This window comes from Sciurus carolinensis, chromosome 12 (assembly GCF_902686445.1).
Source record: "Sciurus carolinensis chromosome 12, mSciCar1.2, whole genome shotgun sequence".
Lineage (NCBI taxonomy): Eukaryota > Metazoa > Chordata > Mammalia > Rodentia > Sciuridae > Sciurus > Sciurus carolinensis.
This window is the reverse complement of record NC_062224.1, coordinates 82,975,545-82,993,353: the sequence shown is the minus strand read 5'-3', so window position 1 is coordinate 82,993,353 and position 17,809 is coordinate 82,975,545. Positions and strand designations below refer to the sequence as shown.

The 17,809-nt window shown below is 45.5% G+C and overlaps 1 protein-coding gene across 16 annotated transcripts in view; it reads left to right on the top strand.

The window, feature by feature from the left end:
* Nucleotides 1–17,809, top strand: part of Nfasc (neurofascin) — a 180,251-nt gene that overhangs the window by 63,107 nt on the left and 99,335 nt on the right. For 15 of the 16 annotated variants that reach the window (XM_047520261.1, XM_047520250.1, XM_047520262.1 and 12 more), the window contains exon 2: nt 15,321–15,429. The exons of the other annotated variant lie outside the window; for it this stretch is intronic. In XM_047520261.1, coding sequence (XP_047376217.1) covers nt 15,321–15,429 — 109 coding nt within the window. The remainder of the gene's footprint in view (nt 1–15,320; nt 15,430–17,809) is intronic. 16 annotated transcript variants of the gene reach the window in all.

Sequence of the window (17,809 nt, the reverse complement as noted above, 5' to 3'; positions counted from 1 at the left end):
TAGGGGGAGGAAGGTGACGAGCCAGGCAGGGCTGGGAGAGCTCTGTAACCAGGGTGAAGAGTGTAGATCCGGAGTGCGGAGGACGGATTGAAGAGAGGTGCTAGCCCCAGCTTGTTTGCAGGGACACCAAAGCTCAGATAGGTGCAGCAGTTTGCCCAAAGCTATGAACCCACTGGCAAATTAATAAGAGTTAGAATTTATACCCAGGTTTCTAATTCCAAAGCTTATTTCAGAATCATTACCTTAAGGTCATTAAGAAGACAAAATATACACATGATATCATGTTTAATCCATCTCTATTAGGATTTGAAGAATCTTATGATAAAATGGCTTAAATCATACAAAAACAATTAAATTTGGAATAAGATGATAAAACTCATGATCTGAGAGGAGATACAAATCCCCCCATCCTTTTTATTGGTGGGGGGGGGGGGTACCAGGGATTGAACCCAGGCGTGCTAACCATTGAGCCAATCCCCAGCCCTTTTTGTATTTTATTTAGAGACAGGGTCTCATTAAGTTGCCAAGGCTGGCTTTGAACTCAAGATCCTCCTGCCTCAGCCTCCCAAGCTGCTGGGATTACAGGCATGCAACATGCGTCCGGCTCCATAAATCCCTTTTAAGCATAGATTTTCTACCTAACTTCTCAGGAGACATGGTGTGAAAGGAGTTACTGTAAGTTATATAGATAGCTCTTGTTATCTGAAAAACTAGACTTCTTTCTAAGGGGAAGAACCTTGTTATCTTTCCTGTCATTACACAGTAAGAAGAAGCATGAACTGATTAACGTGAGGGCAGAGCACTCTGTGACTAATCCCGGGCTGTTTCCTCCTGCTGCCCTGGCGAGGTGAGCCCTGGTGCCCTTCCTTTCTGTCTGCTCCTGGTGTGGGCAGGTGGGGACAGAGCAGGTGGGCAGGTGTGGGCAGCAGTGCCCAGGGGCTGGGAGGCGGGAAACAAGCAGAGACCCTGAGCTGCCTTGTGTCCTGCGTGTCTCAGTGCAGAGATGTGAGACGTGGTGCTGGCACCTGCTCAGACACACAGACTGAGGTGTCAGTGCAGGATCCCCTCCCACGAGATTCACCAGGACCCACCATAGTTCACCAGTTTCTAAGAGGTCCACCTGGCCAACGTGGCCACTGCAGGTGAGGGATGAAAGCCCAGTCTGTCTTTGGTGTTGGAGGGGCTCAAAGAGGAAATAGGAGCTTTGGGGCTCGGGGCATTCCCACACTACTGGAGAGTATGACCTTTGACCTTGGGGAGCTTCCTGCCTTCAGACTGCTCCAGTGTGACAGGGGAGGCGCAGCTCCGTTGCATGAAGTCCACATGGAAGGGGAGACTGGGACCTGCTCTGGACGCTCCCAGGCTGGCAGGAGAGACAGAAAGCACAGACAGAACAAATAAAGCACATGTATCAAAAAACAAAACAACCGAAAACCAAAAGCCACGAGACTCCTGGCCCTATATCCCACCACAGGACCTCAGAACATCAGTGACCATTTGCTTCTTGCCTTTTCCTGAGGAAAAGCAGGCAGTGCTCACTGTATCCACAAACTTGGAGACCAGTGGAGACGGTGGAGCCCTGGGCTACCCTGTGTTCGTGGGGTTGGTTTATCTGCCCAGGGTTATTTTCCGTCACCAGAGAGAAGCAGAAGCTGCAGCAGCCGGCCGGGCAGCTGGCAGCACTGGAGCTTCTTCTCACCAAGTTCTGCTCTGCCCCCGGCTCAGACTCCACGGCACAGCTGAGGCGGAGGCACCAGGACGCGGCACATCTGCCAGTTCCCACCTCTGGAGAACAGCTGGGCCTCCCAGGGCACTGTCTAGCATGCGGTATGTTTGTCTGCTCTTGGCAAAAGTGGAATCCTCCCGTCTCCTTGCCTTCCCTCCTCCACACCTCCTCCAGCGACCGTGACTGCTGATGTTGGGGCAAGAGAAAAAATTCGAGGTCCGTTGACAGGGACGTGGCCTAATCAGGAGGCTCTTGCTTTTTTGCCCCACACATGAGTTACATGTCACCGTGAGTGAGTCCTCCACTTTGCCATCAGTATTAACCTACAGGATGGCAGAGAAGAAAGGTCATGGGCTCAGCTCCTGGCTCCAGCGTGACCGTGGGTGACGTGATCCCATTTTCCCTCAGAGAAAGGATTTTTAAAAATCAGGTGAGCTTCGGTTTTCTTCCTTGCGAGCTGGGACAGATGACACCACACCGAGCGCTGACGAGAATGTGTTGGAAGGCTCTGAAAACTGGAAAGATTTAGTGACGATGCCGGTTTTGAAGGGGGGATGGATACCCTTCCCTTCCCTCCTCACACGGCATGGGTGCTGATCATATTGAAAAAGGATCAGAGGCAAAAACAAAACATTTATTAAAATGAGATTCATATTACCCCAAATACATATCCTCTTTGAGCCTGAGCAGAAGAAATAGCTAATTCATGATTGATACCGGGCGTGGCTTAGAGGAATAAAGGATAAATGGAAAACCAGGACACAGGTTCAGAGAACCCAGTCTAGCAGGAGAAATAAGACCTTGGAATGGTGACATCAATACCCAGTGTTAACGGCTGCATTTCAAACTTGGGCACCAGGGAAGCCTGGGTGGAGGAAACACTCTTTGTTACAGCTGCCAGTGTACATGTACTCATTTATTTAACAAATATTTTGGGACCACCTTCTTTTGGTTTAGCATTATTCTAGATGTCAGAGATATAGCAGTAAACCAAACAGATAAAAATCCCTATCTTGCAAAGAGTTTATATTTTAATGGGGAAAGACACATAATAAATAAGGAATATAAGTAAAATAAGGGGCACATTAGGTAAGTGCAAAGGAGTTATGAAATAAAGCAGGTGGGGGTGGGAGGGTTGGGGGGAAGGATTTCCAGTTTCAGAGAGAGTGGCCAGGGAAATCCTTACTGGGAAAGGGACACTGGGACAAAGGGCTGAGGCAGGAAAATAAGACAGCAGACCAAAGGTTTGCTAGGACCAGGAAAGCAGCCATGGAGGGAGAGAGGAGACGGCAGACCCCTCTCAAGGTAGAGATGGGAGGAGTCACTGAAGGCCCAGGTGTAAGGTGTGAGGTAAAGAGAGGAGTCAGAGAGGACACTTGGGTTTGTCATGAGATAAAATGGGACAGGGTGTGTGTGTGGTGGGGCAGGGACAAGGTGACCTTTAGACTTCCTAGATTTAGAGGCCTCTTAGAAACACAACTGGAAGCTGGGCGCAGTGGCGCACCCCTGTAATCCCAGCGACTCAGGAGGCTAAGACAGGAGGATCGAGAGTTTAAAGCCAGCCTCAGCAATTTAGTGAGGCCCTAAGCACCGCAGCAAGACTCTATCTCTAATAAAACACAAGAAAGGACTGGGAATGTGGCTCAGTAGTTAAGCGCCCCTGGGTTCAATCCCTGATACCTGATATCACAAAGAAAAGAAAAAACAACTGGAGATGTCAAGCCAGCAGTTGGATATGAATCTGAAGCTCAGGGAACAGATCTGGGCTAGAGATTTAAAATTGGGAGTTTTCAGCATAGACAAGATCACCTGAGGAAGTGCATAGAAAATTGTGCCTAGAAAAGAGGAGAGATCCTAGGATGGAGCCTGGGCATTCTATGATCAGAAGTTGGGGACAAGAGCCAGGTATGGCAGTGCACACCTGTAATCCCAGTGACTTAGGAGGCTGAGGCAGGAGGCTCACAAATTAGAGGCCAGCCTCAGCAACTTAGCAAGGTCCTATCTCAAAAACAAAAAGGACCAGGGATGTGGCTCAGTGATAAAGCACCCCTGTGATGAACCCCTAATACCAAAAATAAATAAATAAATAAAAGTTGGGGAGAAGAGGGAGAATCCATATAGGAGATTGAGAAGGAAACAAGTAAGGAGGAAAGCCAGGAGATACTTGTACTCCAGATGCCAAGTGAGAGAAGTGCTTTCAAGAGGATGGAGTGATCATTTGTGTTAGATCAACAAAGATGAGAACTAAGAATCTTGATAGCAGGGCTTGGTGGGCATATACCTGTAGTCACAGCAGGTCAGGAGGCTGAAGCCAGCCTCAGCAACATAATGAGGCACTAAGCAACTCAGTGAGACCCTGTCTCTAAATAAAATACAAAATAGGGCTGGGGATGTGACTCAGTGGTTGAGAGCCCCTGAGTTCAATCCCTGGTCCCCTCCCCCGCGCCCCCCCAACACAAATCTCTTTGTTCACCATCGGACTGAGCATATTGAGGTCATTAGCGAGGGCTGTGGTTTGGAGATTTGTGCCCTCCAGAACTCATGTTGAGATTTAATTGCGGGAGTGGCACGTTGAGAGATGGGGCTGATGGGAGGTGTTTAGGTCACAAGGGCCCCACCCTCATAAATGCATTAATCCCATGATCACAGGAGTGTCTTGGTTATAAAAGGGGCAAGTTTCCCCCTTTATCTGTTTTACATGCTTTGTCTCCAATGCGGTGCCCTCTGCCATGTCATGAGGCAGCAAGAAGGCCCTCGCTAGATGCAGCATTCCATCTTGGGCTTCCCAGCATCCAGAACCCTGAGGAATACATTTCTTTTCTTTAGAAATTACCCAGTGGTCTTTTGTTATAGCAGCAGGAAATGGACTAAGACTTTGATAAAAGAAAACTAGTTTGGGTTGAGTGATGGGAGGTGGGTAGGGAACGTTGATTGGAATGAGTTTCAAAGGGGTGTGGAGAAAATAAAATGGAGGTCAGAATGGTAGGCAACTCCTTTAAGGTGTTTTCTTGTAAGGGGAGAGAAATAGGCAGCAGCCTGAGGGGAGGGTTAGGCTGGGAGAAATCACAACCTGCCTGTAAACTAATAGGAAATATCCAGCAAGGAGGAAAAGGCAATGAGGCAGGAGGAGAATGGCTGGCTTTCTCCAGGGGAACAGTCTGGGCTCAACCAACCAAATAGGAGGAACTGCAAATACCATTCTCACATCATGTTGACAGAGCTTTTGAGGACCAGGTTTGTGTCTCTGCTTCAGTGACTTTAAACTAATTTGACTAACTGTTTCTCAGGTTCTCCCAGAGGTTCTGACCAAATTGAACACTCTACTCAGTACTTATGAATGATTTATTTGGTTGCATGAGCAAGAAAAAACATGGGGTGGGGAAGAATTATAAGTGGTTCCAATTACCTTGTCTTTCTTTCTTTTACCTTTTGTCACAAAATATGGGGTAATAGTGGTGTGTTAGTCAACTTTCTGTTCTAAAAGAAATACCCGAGATAAATCAACTTGTAAAGAGAAGACTTATTTTGACTCATAGTTTTGGAGGTTTCGGTCCATTATTAGCTGGTCCCATTGCTTTTGGGCCTGTGACAAGTTAGCACATTGTGGCAGAGCAAAACTTTTCACCTCCTGACTAGGAAGTACAAGGAAAGGGGAAGGGGCACACCCCCAATGACCTAAAGATCTCCCACTAGGCTCCACCTCTTAATGGTTCCACCACCTCCCTAGATTGCCAAGCTGGGGACCAAGCCTTTCACACACCGGCCTTTGGGGAACATTTTAGATTCAAACTATAGCACTTGCTTTGTGTGGATGTGGCTGGGGCAAGTAAGACATTAATGCCTCTCTTGAACAGTGACTTGCCTGCCATTAGCTTGTCCTGTGAAGGAGGTCACCCAGGCCCAGCTGAGAATCTTAAGAGGCAAGGTGTTTCCTGTGGCTCTGCCTTTGTAGGGTGCGCCCCAGAGTCCTCCTGACCATCAGCTTGTGATCTTCCCCAGGACTGTTCCATCTGAAGCAGGAGCTCATCTTTTTTTTTTTTTTTTTAATATTTTTAAGTTGTAGGTGAACACAATATCTTTATTTATTTATTTATTTATCTATGTGGTGCTGAGGATCGAACCCAGTGCCTTGTACATGCGAGGCAAGCGCTCTAGCCCTAAGCTTCAGCCCCAGCCCCAGGAGCTCATCTTTCACTGGACCCTTCCCAGTCACAGGTCCTAGTCACAGGACTGAGGCCCAGTGCTGTGACTTGCCTGCTTAGCTTCCTAGAGAGAAGTGTCTTAAGTCAAAACATTTCTCTGTCGGGTCTTAGTGCAAATTCACCTCTAATTTGCAGTATGAAACAGACACGTTGACTATGCACAGCAAGGTTGTACACCTCGTTCCTCCTTTGCAGTATTAATTGTTTTTTGAAATAACCACAAAGGGAACTTTTTAAAGAAGTCCCTGTGCACTCTGCTCACATTTATATCTTCCACAGGGCCTGCACAAACTATTGGTTGAAATTTTGCCAGATTGTGGTAAGCTAGGTTTCAGCCTGGTTCAAAAGGAGCATGAGCCTCGGGGACAACTGTCTGGGTGTGGTGTGTAGGCCTCAGGCTTCTGCTGGGTGAAGCTGGGATGATGATGTCTCCCTCGTAGAAGTGTCACAAGGATGAAAAGGGATGACTGGTGCAGGCATGTTTGTGAATATTCAGTTTTAGGAGGTAATGTAAAACGTTTTCCAAAGTGGTGGTACCCTTAGCAATATGTAAGAAACCCTGTGGTTTTGCAGCATTTGGTATCATCAGATGGAGTGATTATTGCCAATGGAATGAATGTAAATTGGTCTCGATTGGCATTTTCCAGGCCACATATATGCATTAGCCATAGGTATATTCCTGCATGTCTCCTGCCTGTATTCTACTGGGTTATTCTCTTATTAATCATAGAAATTAAACACACACACACACACACACACACACACACACATAACACATATTTTGGGTGGGGATTTGTATCCTGGATTGGACCCAGGGCACTTAGCCACTGAGCCACATCCCCAGCCCTTTTTTATGTTTATTTAGAGACTTGGTCTCACTGAGGGCCTCACTAAGTTGCTGAGACTGACTTTGAACTCGAGATCCTCCTGACCCAGCCTCCCAAGTCACTGGGATTATAGGCATGCACCACCATGCCCAGCTTATTTATATATTCTTTTTTTTGAATTTTGTATTTGTTCTAATTAATTATACATGACAGTAGAATGCTTTTATGCCTTTTGATAGATCATACATAAATGGAGTATAATTTCTCACTTTTCTGATTGTACATATTGTAGTATCACATCGGTCATGTGGTCATATATGTACATGAGGTAATAATGTCTGTTTCACTCTACTATCATTCCTATCCCCATATCCCTTCCCCTCCCTTCACTCCCCTCTACCTAATCTAAAGTAACTCTATTCTTCCCTAGCAATGCCCCTTAATGTGAATTAGCATCCATATATCAGAGAAAACATTCAGCCTTTGGTTTTTTGGGTTTGGCTTATTTTGCTTAGCATGATATTCTCCAGCTCCATCCACTTACCAGCAAATGCCATAATTTCATTCTTCTTTAAAACTTAGTAATATTCCATCATATATATATATATGTGTGTGTATATATATACATATACATATGTATATATACCACATTTTCTTTATCCATTGATCTGTTGAAGGACACCTAGGTTGGTTCCATAGTTTAGCAGTTGAGCTGCTATAAACATTGATGTGATTGTGTCCATCACTGTAGTATGTTGATTTTAAGTCCTTTGGATATAACCCGGGGAGTGGGATAGCTGGGTCAAATGGTGATTCCTTTCCAAGTTTTCTGAGGAATCTCCATACTGCTTTCCATAAAGATTGCACCAATTTTCAGTCCCACAATGTATGAGTGTACCTTTTTCCCCACATCCTCGCCAACATTTATTGTTGCTTATATTACTGATAATTGCCATTCTGACTGGAGTGAGATGAAATCTTAGAGTAGTTTTGATGTGCATTTCTCTAATTGCTAGAGATGTTGAACATTTTCTCATATCTTTGATAATCAATTGTATATCATCTGTGAAGTGTCTGTTCCATTCCTTAGCCCATTTATTGATTGGGTTATTTGTTTATTTTCGATAGCAATCCTTCATCAGGTGTGTAAATATTCAGTCTCTTCTCCCAGGTTTTTTTGTTTTTGTTTTTGTTTATTTTCTTTTGGGGGGGGGTTGGTACTATGCATTTGACCTAGGGGAGATTCACCACTGAGTTATATCCACAGATGTGTGTGTGTGTGTGTGTGTGTGTGTGTGTGTATGTGATGTGTGTATATATATATATATATATATAAATATATATATATATGTATATATATACTTTTTTTCTTTTACTTTGAGATGTGATCTTGCTAAGTTGCTTAGGCCTTGCTAAATTGCCCAAGCTTGCCTTGAACTTAACAATCCTCCTGCCTCAGCCTCTTGAGTCAGTGGGCTTATAGACATGTGCCTGGCTCGTCTACCAGGCATTAGCTTATGTTTTCATATACCTTGAGGTGTATGAATCAACTTGCCCCAAGTCAAGTTTATTGAGTTAAACAGAATGAGATTCACCTTTGCCAGGTACAGTCCCTTGCATTTTGTAAAACACACACAGTTGTGTAACCATCACATAACCAAGATCCAGGGCATTTCCATCATTCCCAAAAGTTCTCCTGTGTCCCCTTTGGTTAATCCTTTCCCTCAGTCCCAGCCCTGGGGACCACTACTCTCTGCTCTGTCTCTGGAGTTGCCTTTCTCTAAAGTCCTATGAATGCAGTGTTTCAGGACGTAGCCTTTTGAGACTGGCTTCTTTCATTCCTCATAATGCACTTGAGCTGCCTCTGCCTAGCTGTGTGCATCAGTCGGTAGCATGCTGGACAGCATTCCATTGCATTTAGTACCACATCTTATTTATTACTTACCATCGATAGCTTGTTATCAAGAAACCTGCTATAAATATTCATATGAAGGATTTTATGTGGACGTGTATTTTCATTTCTCTTGAGTAAATACCTGGGGGAAGGATTGCTACATCATACATTTAACTTTCTAAGAAAGTGCCAAACTCCTGCCCCAGGCAAATGTACCATTTTCATTCTCACCAGCACTGTGTGCGAAGTCCAGTTGCTCTGTGTCCCCACCAGGACTTGGTATTGTGTGATTTTGTTTGTTTATTTGTTGTTGGTTTTAAGATATTTTAACAGGTACCTAATGGTATCTCAGTGTGGTGTCGAGTTGAAACTGTCCCTGATGATAAATGTTGAGCCTCTTTCTTTTGGACTAATTTGTCATACGTGTGCGGTCTTTGGTAAAGTATCCCTTTAGATCTTCTGCTTGTTTTTTATTGGGATGTTTATTTTCTTATTATTCAGTTGAGAATTCTTTTTTTCTTTTTTTGGTACCAGGGATTGAACCCAGGGTGCTTAACCACTAAGCCACATGCCCAGCTCTTTTTTTTCTATTTTATTTAGAGACAGGGTCTCGCTGACTTGCTTAGGGCCTTGCTAAGTTGCTGAGGCTGGCTTTGAACTCAGATCCTCCTGCCTTAGCTTCCCAAGCCACCAGGATTACAGGTGTGTGCCCCCTGCCAGGTGAGATTTCTTCACATATTCTGGGGCCTTAGCTTGTCTTTTCATTCTCTGAGCAGTGTCTTTTGAACAACTCTCAGCTCCCCAGCTTGTATGACCATCCCTCCCTCCACCTGTGTGGCAGGCAGAGCCTCAGGTGCTCGCTTGAGTCTGGGATCCCCAGGTCACCAGTAACCATCCTGTGCCTCTTATGGAGATGTCTGTCTTCCACCTTGGTCGCTGTCCTATTTGCGCTGGACTAATTTTGCTCAAACTGTGGATGAGAGTGACTGCTCACATCTGTCTTGAACCTTCCAAAGAGAATTGCCATATTCTTTGCATTTGGAAAACCTTTCTTCTCTTGCTAATGGCCTCACCGTGCAGATCCAGCTGTGCTGAAATAACAATGTCCTATTTTAACTGGTTTTTTTTTTTTTTTTTTTTTTAATGCTAGGCAGGCAGCCTACCCCTGAGCCACTTCCCCAGCCCTTTCTATTTTTTATTTTGAGACAGAGTCTCACTAAATTGCTTAGGGCCTCACTAATTTGGTGAGGCTGACTTTGAACTTGCAGTCCTCCTGCCTCAGCCTCCTGAGCTGCTGTGATTACAGGTGTGCACCACCACACCTGGCAAGAACATTCTTAAAGAAGATAAAACCAATTCAAAAGCTACAGTGATTTAAATGGCATATTGGTACCAGCATGAAGCAATAAAGAGATGAGTGGGAGAGTCTGCCTTCCATTTTGAGTAAATATCTGTATAGGACTTGGGTTAGGATCCTGCTCTGCCTCCCCCTTCCTCTCCCCTCCTTCTTCCTTGTCCTCCTCCTATGGACATGGAATTGTTCCAGCACATAAGAGATTTGGTGTATGATAAAGATAGCATCTAAGACCAGAAGCTAAAAGGTGAATTCTTCAACAAATTGTGTTGGGAAAACCATTTTATATAACATTAGATTCCTCCTTCACATGACTTCAAAGTAAGTTCAAGCCAGGATGGTGGTGCACCTATAATCCCAGCGAGTCAGGAAGCTGAGGCAGTGAGATTCGAGTTCAAAACCAGCCTCAGCAACTTAGTAAGATCCTAAGCAACTTAGCAAGGAGGAGATCCTGTCTCAAAATTAAAAAATTAAAAATGGGCTGGAGGTGTTGCTCAGTGGTTAAGCCCTCCTGGGTAGTAAAAAAAAAAAAAAGTAAATTCCAGACAGATAAAAAATTACATCATAAAAAATTAAACAATTAAAATATCAAAGAAAACATGGAAATATTTAAAGATAGTACTGAAAGAAGCCCTAAGTATGACACAAAACAGTAATAAAAGAAAAGATTCATTCTACAAGGAAAAAACATTTTTTTGCAGATTTTTTAAAAAGTCAAGATAATAATGAGGATAGGGTGTTTTGCAGCCTCTCTTGCAAACAACTGCTTTCTTTAATAAGTAGCAAGTTCCTTTAAACTCATAAGAATAAACCAGCTATTCAATAGAGAAATTGGCAAAGAAGAATTCAAAGAAAATGAAAACGTTCAACCTCTCTCAGAGAAAGAGAACCACAAGAGAGATGCCGATTTCCATGTAGCCAATTGCCAGGGAAAGAACAGAAAGAAAGAAAAACACTAATAACACAGCATGCTGGGGAAGAAGAAACAGGAACTCTTACATTTTGCTGTGGGACTGTAAATTGTCACAACGTTCATGGAAAGAAATTTGGCCATATTCTTTTTGATCCAAAAATTCTGTATCTGAGAATTTGTCCTAAAAATAACCTTGCAAATATAAGAAATCACATTTCTCCAAAGATATATATGACAACAATTTCCCATATCATATGATTATAAAAAACCTAAATGTCTATCAATAGGGGATTGAACAAATAAATTATGATGTGTCTTTATGTTAGAATACTATGCAACTGTTAAGAATAATAAGAATTTTATATGATGAAATATAGCAAGATATCTAAGATATTTGTTAACTGAAAAAAATCAAAGCAGGAGAAATGTGCATTCTACAATTTTTTCTTTTTAATCTATGTTCACATAGACTGTCTCTAGAAGGATACGCAAGAAACTGTTAACAATGGTTGGCTAGGGACAGGGACTGGTTGGGACTTACGAAACTGGGACCATAGGTTGGGAGGGAGATTTACTTATAAATATACTTTTACTGTATACTCCTTTGTATGTGAGTTTCATGTCATGTGGAGGGATTTGCTATTCAAAAATAAGTAAACAATTTCTTAAGTAGTTAAGAATCCTAAAGAGAGAAGAACACTGAAGGATCTTTGTTCCCTGAGCACAGACTAAATGTCCAGGGGAAGAAGGTACGTGAATCAGAAGTCAGGATTTTGTACTTCTTGAGATGTATACACTTAGGGAATCATGGAATTCCAAGGCGAGAAAGTGCTACAGATCCCCTAGACCAGCTTTTATTCTGTGGGAAATAGGATCAGAGGGACCCACAATCAGAGATCTACAAAGAACCACCCTACCCCCACCCTCCGCCAAAGATGTTCAGATGTGCACAATGGAGAGAGCCGCTCTGGAGCAGGCAGCCGCTCCTTCCTGTCCTCGTCTGACAGGCTGTGCTGGCCTCTTGCTGCTGGAGCATCTTCCCCACCCTCCTCCAGCCTGGACCTCTGTTCAGACGCAGCCAGTGATGTCTGCTGCCTGGTGGCCCCTTCTGCCTCCTGGAGTCTGGGGTAGTGCACCCAGCACGCCAGGCATAGCCTCCACCCTTCTGCGACCCAGACCCACTCTTCTACAGCCTGCAGGATATCAGGGGTCTTCCAGGTCCCTGCCCCTCCCAGAGTATCAGGTGTCCTTCCTGCAACCCGCCTGTCCCTGGGTCAGATGGAGAGTCTGTTCCCTGGATTCTTAGTCTCACTTCTCATTTAACCCTGAAGCCCTGCGAATGCTGATAAAAGCGTTGGTGGTGAGTGTAACCTCAGCCATCTTTAAGGATTTGCTGCCTGTCTGTCCGTCTATCTTCAAATCACAGCTCTCACTGGATCCTCACACCAATTCCACACAGGGCAGATCTGATCTCCAGTTTTCGAGTGGCAGTGAAATATTTGCACAGAGATTTGTTTTCCAAGTATTTTCCTATACATTAGCTCATTGCAGCCCCCTGAGACCCACATATAGGCAAGGAGCGCCTTATGAACCCAGGATGCTAATGAGGAGATGGAGCGGGCAGCTGTGGAATGGGGGCCTTTGGGGTAAGGGTCTGTGCATGAGTCCTGCCTCCGTGGCCCGTCACACCTCTTTCCTCAGGTGCAAAATGTATATAGCGACAGATGATATGCAGGTTCATCTGTCATACTGGTTCATCGTTAGGGTTCAATGGCTACAATTCAGAATGATCTCAAGAACTAGCATTCTGATGATTGTGTTTTCCTCGACCTGTTCTATCACTTTTAAATGTTTTATTTTAGAAATACTTTACAAAAGAAGAGCGAATAGTGCAATCAAACCAGGGTATCCTTCACCCTCTTCAGCAATATTAATACAAGGCCAGTTATACCCCTATCCACCCACCCACTAATTTTCTTTTCTTTTATTTTGTCTATTTAGTTTGGTACCAGAGATTGAACCCAGGGGCACTTAACCACTGAACCACATCCCCCGTCCTTTTTATTTTTTACTTAGAGACAGGGTCTTGCTGTGTTGCTTAAGACCTCACTAAGTTGCCGAGGCTGGCTTTGAACTCGCAATCCTCCCACCTCAGCCTCCTGAGCTGCTGGGATGACAGGCACGTGCCACCATGCCTGGCACTTCTTTTGTTTTACTAACTGGTTTTCAAAATAGTGAGGTATTACCCTAACATCCCCCCAAGGTGACTAATGATTTCTTTCAGGATCCTTCTAAGTATTATTAAGAATTCACGCTTTGGACACATTTCTTTTATTTCAATCTATTAGAGGTAATGTCCTTATTGGTGTTGCACTTGACCCCAGAAGCCCCTTGACTTCTGAGTCCTTTTGACATGACGCTTGTAGTCTCTGACATACTTCATTTGCTTTTTGGTATGACAAGGTAGGCTAGGTTCATCTTGTACGTTTGCCACTTTAAATTGGAAACCAGCCATTTCTTCAAGAAGCCTGTGAGGGGCTCATAGTCTGGTTGCTAGGGAAGCTCGTTTCTAAACCTTACGGTGAGTAGTTAGGTGAGTAGTTAGGACGAGGGTAGAACTCTACACAGAGGCTGCAGTTCACAGGACTAGGGGATGTTTCCCTAATCTCCTCCATCCCACATCAGCATCTTAACCAGAAGATCTTGTTTCTAAGCCACATCAGTATTATTAGTCATTTGATACACCCCACAATGAACATATAAAAGTCTTAGAATAGTAACAGTACTATCATAGTACCATCAATAACATAAAGTTTTGGGTGTGGTACTGGGAGTTGAACCCTGGAGCACCCCACCACTGAGCTACACCCTCAACCTTTTTGATTTTTTAGTTTGCGCAGGGCCTCACTAAATTCTTGAGACGGGCCTCAAACTTGGCAGTCCTCCTGCCTCAGCCTCCCAAGTGGCTGGGATTGCAGGTGTGCACCCCCATGCCCAGCTCTGAAAACAGTTTAGGGTTTCCTGGGAAAAGGATGGGTGAGTTCTTTTTATCCTTGGGGTACATCCACCTAATAAATGTAGTCAAAATTACCATGTCATAATTTCTGTATGTGTAGCATGCCAACCTATTGAACTCATAGGTTTATTTGTCTCAATTTATCTTTAATTTTAGGGACTTCACAAAAAAATTTAAAAAATACTTTTAGTTGTAGATTGACACAATACCCTGTTTTATTTATTTATTTTTATGTGGTGCTGAGGATCGAACCCAGCGCCTCACATGTACTAGGCAAGCGCTCTACCACTGAGCTACAGCCCCAGCCCCTTCACAAAAATTTTAACTGCATTTTATAATTATGTCAAGTATTTGTCTATTTCAAAGTGTCGCACAACAAAGTATATTCAAAGTCCAGCTTCTATCCCTGCCGCCTCACATAATTCCCCTCCCGTAGTTAAAGTATAGTTTATGCTATACATACTTTTGCATTCCTTCCCCTTTTCTTAAATAAATGATAGTATACTAAATACTTTTTTCCTTTTGAATTTTTTCACTCAGTAGCCCTGGAGATCACGACACAGGCTTATAGGATATATTTCTAATATATCCCTAGAACTGAGATTGCTAAGCCAAAGCGCTTATGTATTTTGATAGATAATTGCCACGTTCCCCTCACTCTGGTGGATTTTACTGTTTTCTGCAGGCACACTTTTATGTAAAGCATGTAATTAAATGAGATCTATTATCTGTACTGAAGGCTAAGTGATTGCTCATTTAAACCTTCTGGGACTCGAATCCCCCAAATGCTCATTAATGACTGACCTACCCTGCCAGTCATTAATACCTTATCCCCATTTTACTGACAAAGAAACTAAAGACATACGGAAACAAGTGACCCACCCCAAATGACATAATGAGGTACATGACTGACCCTGAACTCAGATCTCCTTTTAGAGTGTTATGTGCTTATTTATGGTGAACTGGGTTTGCTTATCTGTAGATAGGAAAGAAAGACAGTAATTCTTCTAAGAAAGTTAAGAGATTAATGAGATAATTACAGGTAAATTCTCCCTTGGGTGTGGGACAGATTCTTCGAGATACAGCTTAATTCCTTCAAGCGAACAGGGAATCAGCAATTAGTCTGTGGTGTGAGGACACGAAGGCACGATTTTATGGATGAGAGGGACAGTCGCCCCCTCCCCAGAGACCACGTCCGTTTCTTGCAGAGTGTTTGAACTTTGAGCAAAGGTGCCGCTGTGCTATGCAAAACTTCACAAATGGACGTGAACAGGAAGTAGTTTCCCCAGTGCATGAACAAGCTGCAAAACACAGTCTTTTTTTTTTTTTTTTTCTATTTTTCTTTCCCCCTCTTTCGAGAGTAACCGGGGTTCTCCTTGTGCTTGCAGGTTGATTGACTTATGTGCGATCTGCGACACTGGAGTTGGCGCTCCCTCCGCAGACTGGAACAGCGCCCCCTCTGGTGGTGCAAGGGGGAGGCTGAATGAGGCAGAGGAGGTGAGCGGGGCCGGCCTGGGAGCGGGTGGCTGCCGAGGATGTTTCCTCGTGCCCTTCTCTTTGCCTGGCCCCAGGAATCTTCCGAGGGATCTCCTTCCTTCTCCCAGATTCAGAAACCCAGGACCAGCCACAGAGCCACATCCCAAGGCCCTCCCTGGAGGAGGCTGGAGCTGGGGAAGCAACGGCTCCTCCCCCAGCAGATGCAGTCGGCCGCTGTCCCCGCTGTCCACCTTAGCTGAAAAATGAGCGGCCGGCTTTGTTTGTGACCTGCATCCCCTGACTAAGCCCAGGCCTCCACGACCTGGGAGCCTCCTGAGTGACAGCCCTGGCAGATGGGGGGCAGTCCAAGAACCCCCCCTCTGGGCGGGGCACTGGACCCTGGCAGATGGACAGCTGCTCAGGGTGCAGGGAACAGCCAGGCCCACAACACCAAAGCCACACCCTAGTCCCGGTCGCATTGTTCCATTCTTGGCTAGAATTTCCTGCCGCTCCAGCAGCTTCTGCTTTACTCAGGCAGGATAGCAGGGGAGACAGGCAAGAAGCAAGGCCCTCAGTTTCATCAGCAGAGTAACTGGGTGCCTGGAGGCTAAGGGCTGGGGCAGTCTGACCTGGAGGCCTGGATCTTCTTTTTCCTGGAGCCTCTCTGCCTCATTGTGGTGTCTTAAGTTTTCCAAGAAAAAGTTGGAATGGAACTGGGGAAGCAAGCAGAGGGTTAAAAAAAAAAGAATTAGCGTGCACTAGTGACATGGGTTTGGGACCAATGGTGGTCCAGCCCCACTTGCTGTGTGACCTCTGAAAAGTTTCTTAACCACTCTGGGTTTGCCAGTTCCTGGTTTTATCAATGGAAATAGTAATGGACATCTTGTAGAGAATAAATTAAAGGGTAAACATATAAGAGCCCTGCACAGTGTCTGGCATATAGTAGATTATTAGTTCTCATATCAACATTAGACAGACATATTTGAATCAGAGTCGTCTCTTTATGGGCCTTTTCAGGGCAAAACCTTGTCACAGAGCAGTGCCAGGTTTCAGGGACCCCCTGGGAGATTCATCTGTCCGTGGTTTTTCATGCTGTCATCGTTACTACATATCACACTTGAACATGCTGGGAGTTGGGGGGTGGTTACTATATGTGGAGGACTCTGATCTCAAAAATGGTAGACCAGTTTACGTAAACGGGTACTTTGTATACGTAAAACTGTGCGGGGACAGACCCCAGGTTTGTGACGGAATCAGGGAGTTAGTCCAGCTCTGGGTCAGCGTGCCCCTCTCCCCGTGTTTGCTCACGTACCCCTCCTATCCCTCTCCCACAGAGCTGCTTCCCAGCCCTCCCTGGGCACATGCATGCTGGGTGGCCCCCCAAACCCCACCTGAGGAAGCTGCGCCCGTCTCTGATGACAGGCCCTACATGTCCGCAGGTCAGACACTTCCGTCGGACCTGCACAGAGCTCAGGGCCTTGTCCTTTGTGTAGTGTGTCCCTTCACATTCTCCTTCTCTCTTGGCGCTCATCTGGGATGTGAACAAGGCTGGTGTTGTTCCATTTGATGGACAAGCAAACTGAGGCTCCGAGAAGTTATTCCCCCCAAGTTGCACGAAACTAAGCAGCGTGAGAGCCACCAGGGGAACTGCCATGCTCTGAACCGAGGGACATTTTGTGACATCACACGCGTGGGGTGGCTCATCAGAAGGCGAGCACCCACTCGAGCCTTTCAGACACACAGAGGAGCCCAAGACAAGGAAAAGGGGGCAGAGAACGTTCGCAAGCAGGGACAGGTGGCCGTTGCGGGAGCCATGCGTTGTTAGAGAAGGGAGGCTCGTCTGGTTTCTTTAGCTGGTGACGATGATCATCGTGATGATGACCAACATTCAAGTGGTCCCCACGGGCCACCGCCACGCTCTGCAGCAGGCCATTCCTGGGCATTCCTCCTCGCTGCAGCCTACAAGGTGGGGCCACTTGTCACCCACACCAAAGTGAAGTGCATGAAGGTTAAGGAAATTCCCCAAAGCCCCCTTTAAGAAGATACCCACGGGACTGGGGCTGTAGCTCAGCTGGTAGAGCGCTTGCCTCGCATGCGCAAGGCCCTGGGTTCAACCCCCAGCTCCACAGAAAAAATAAAAAGAAGGTGCCCGCAGCACCCGGGTTCCGATCCCAGTGGTCTAGCTCTGGGACCTGGGCAGTAGGCCCTCTGGGTTTGTGGCCCTGTGTGGTTCTAGGGTGGCTTCTTCCAGGCTTCATCAAAGCAAGTGTCAGCCAGGCCCAGGTGTGACTGTGACTGCTGCTCAGGAGGCTGTCCCCCTTTGTTCTGAGGCCTCTGCCATCTGGAGCAGCCCAGGCATCTGCTCCTGAGCCTGCCCCTGTCCCTTCTCCTCCCGCCCCAG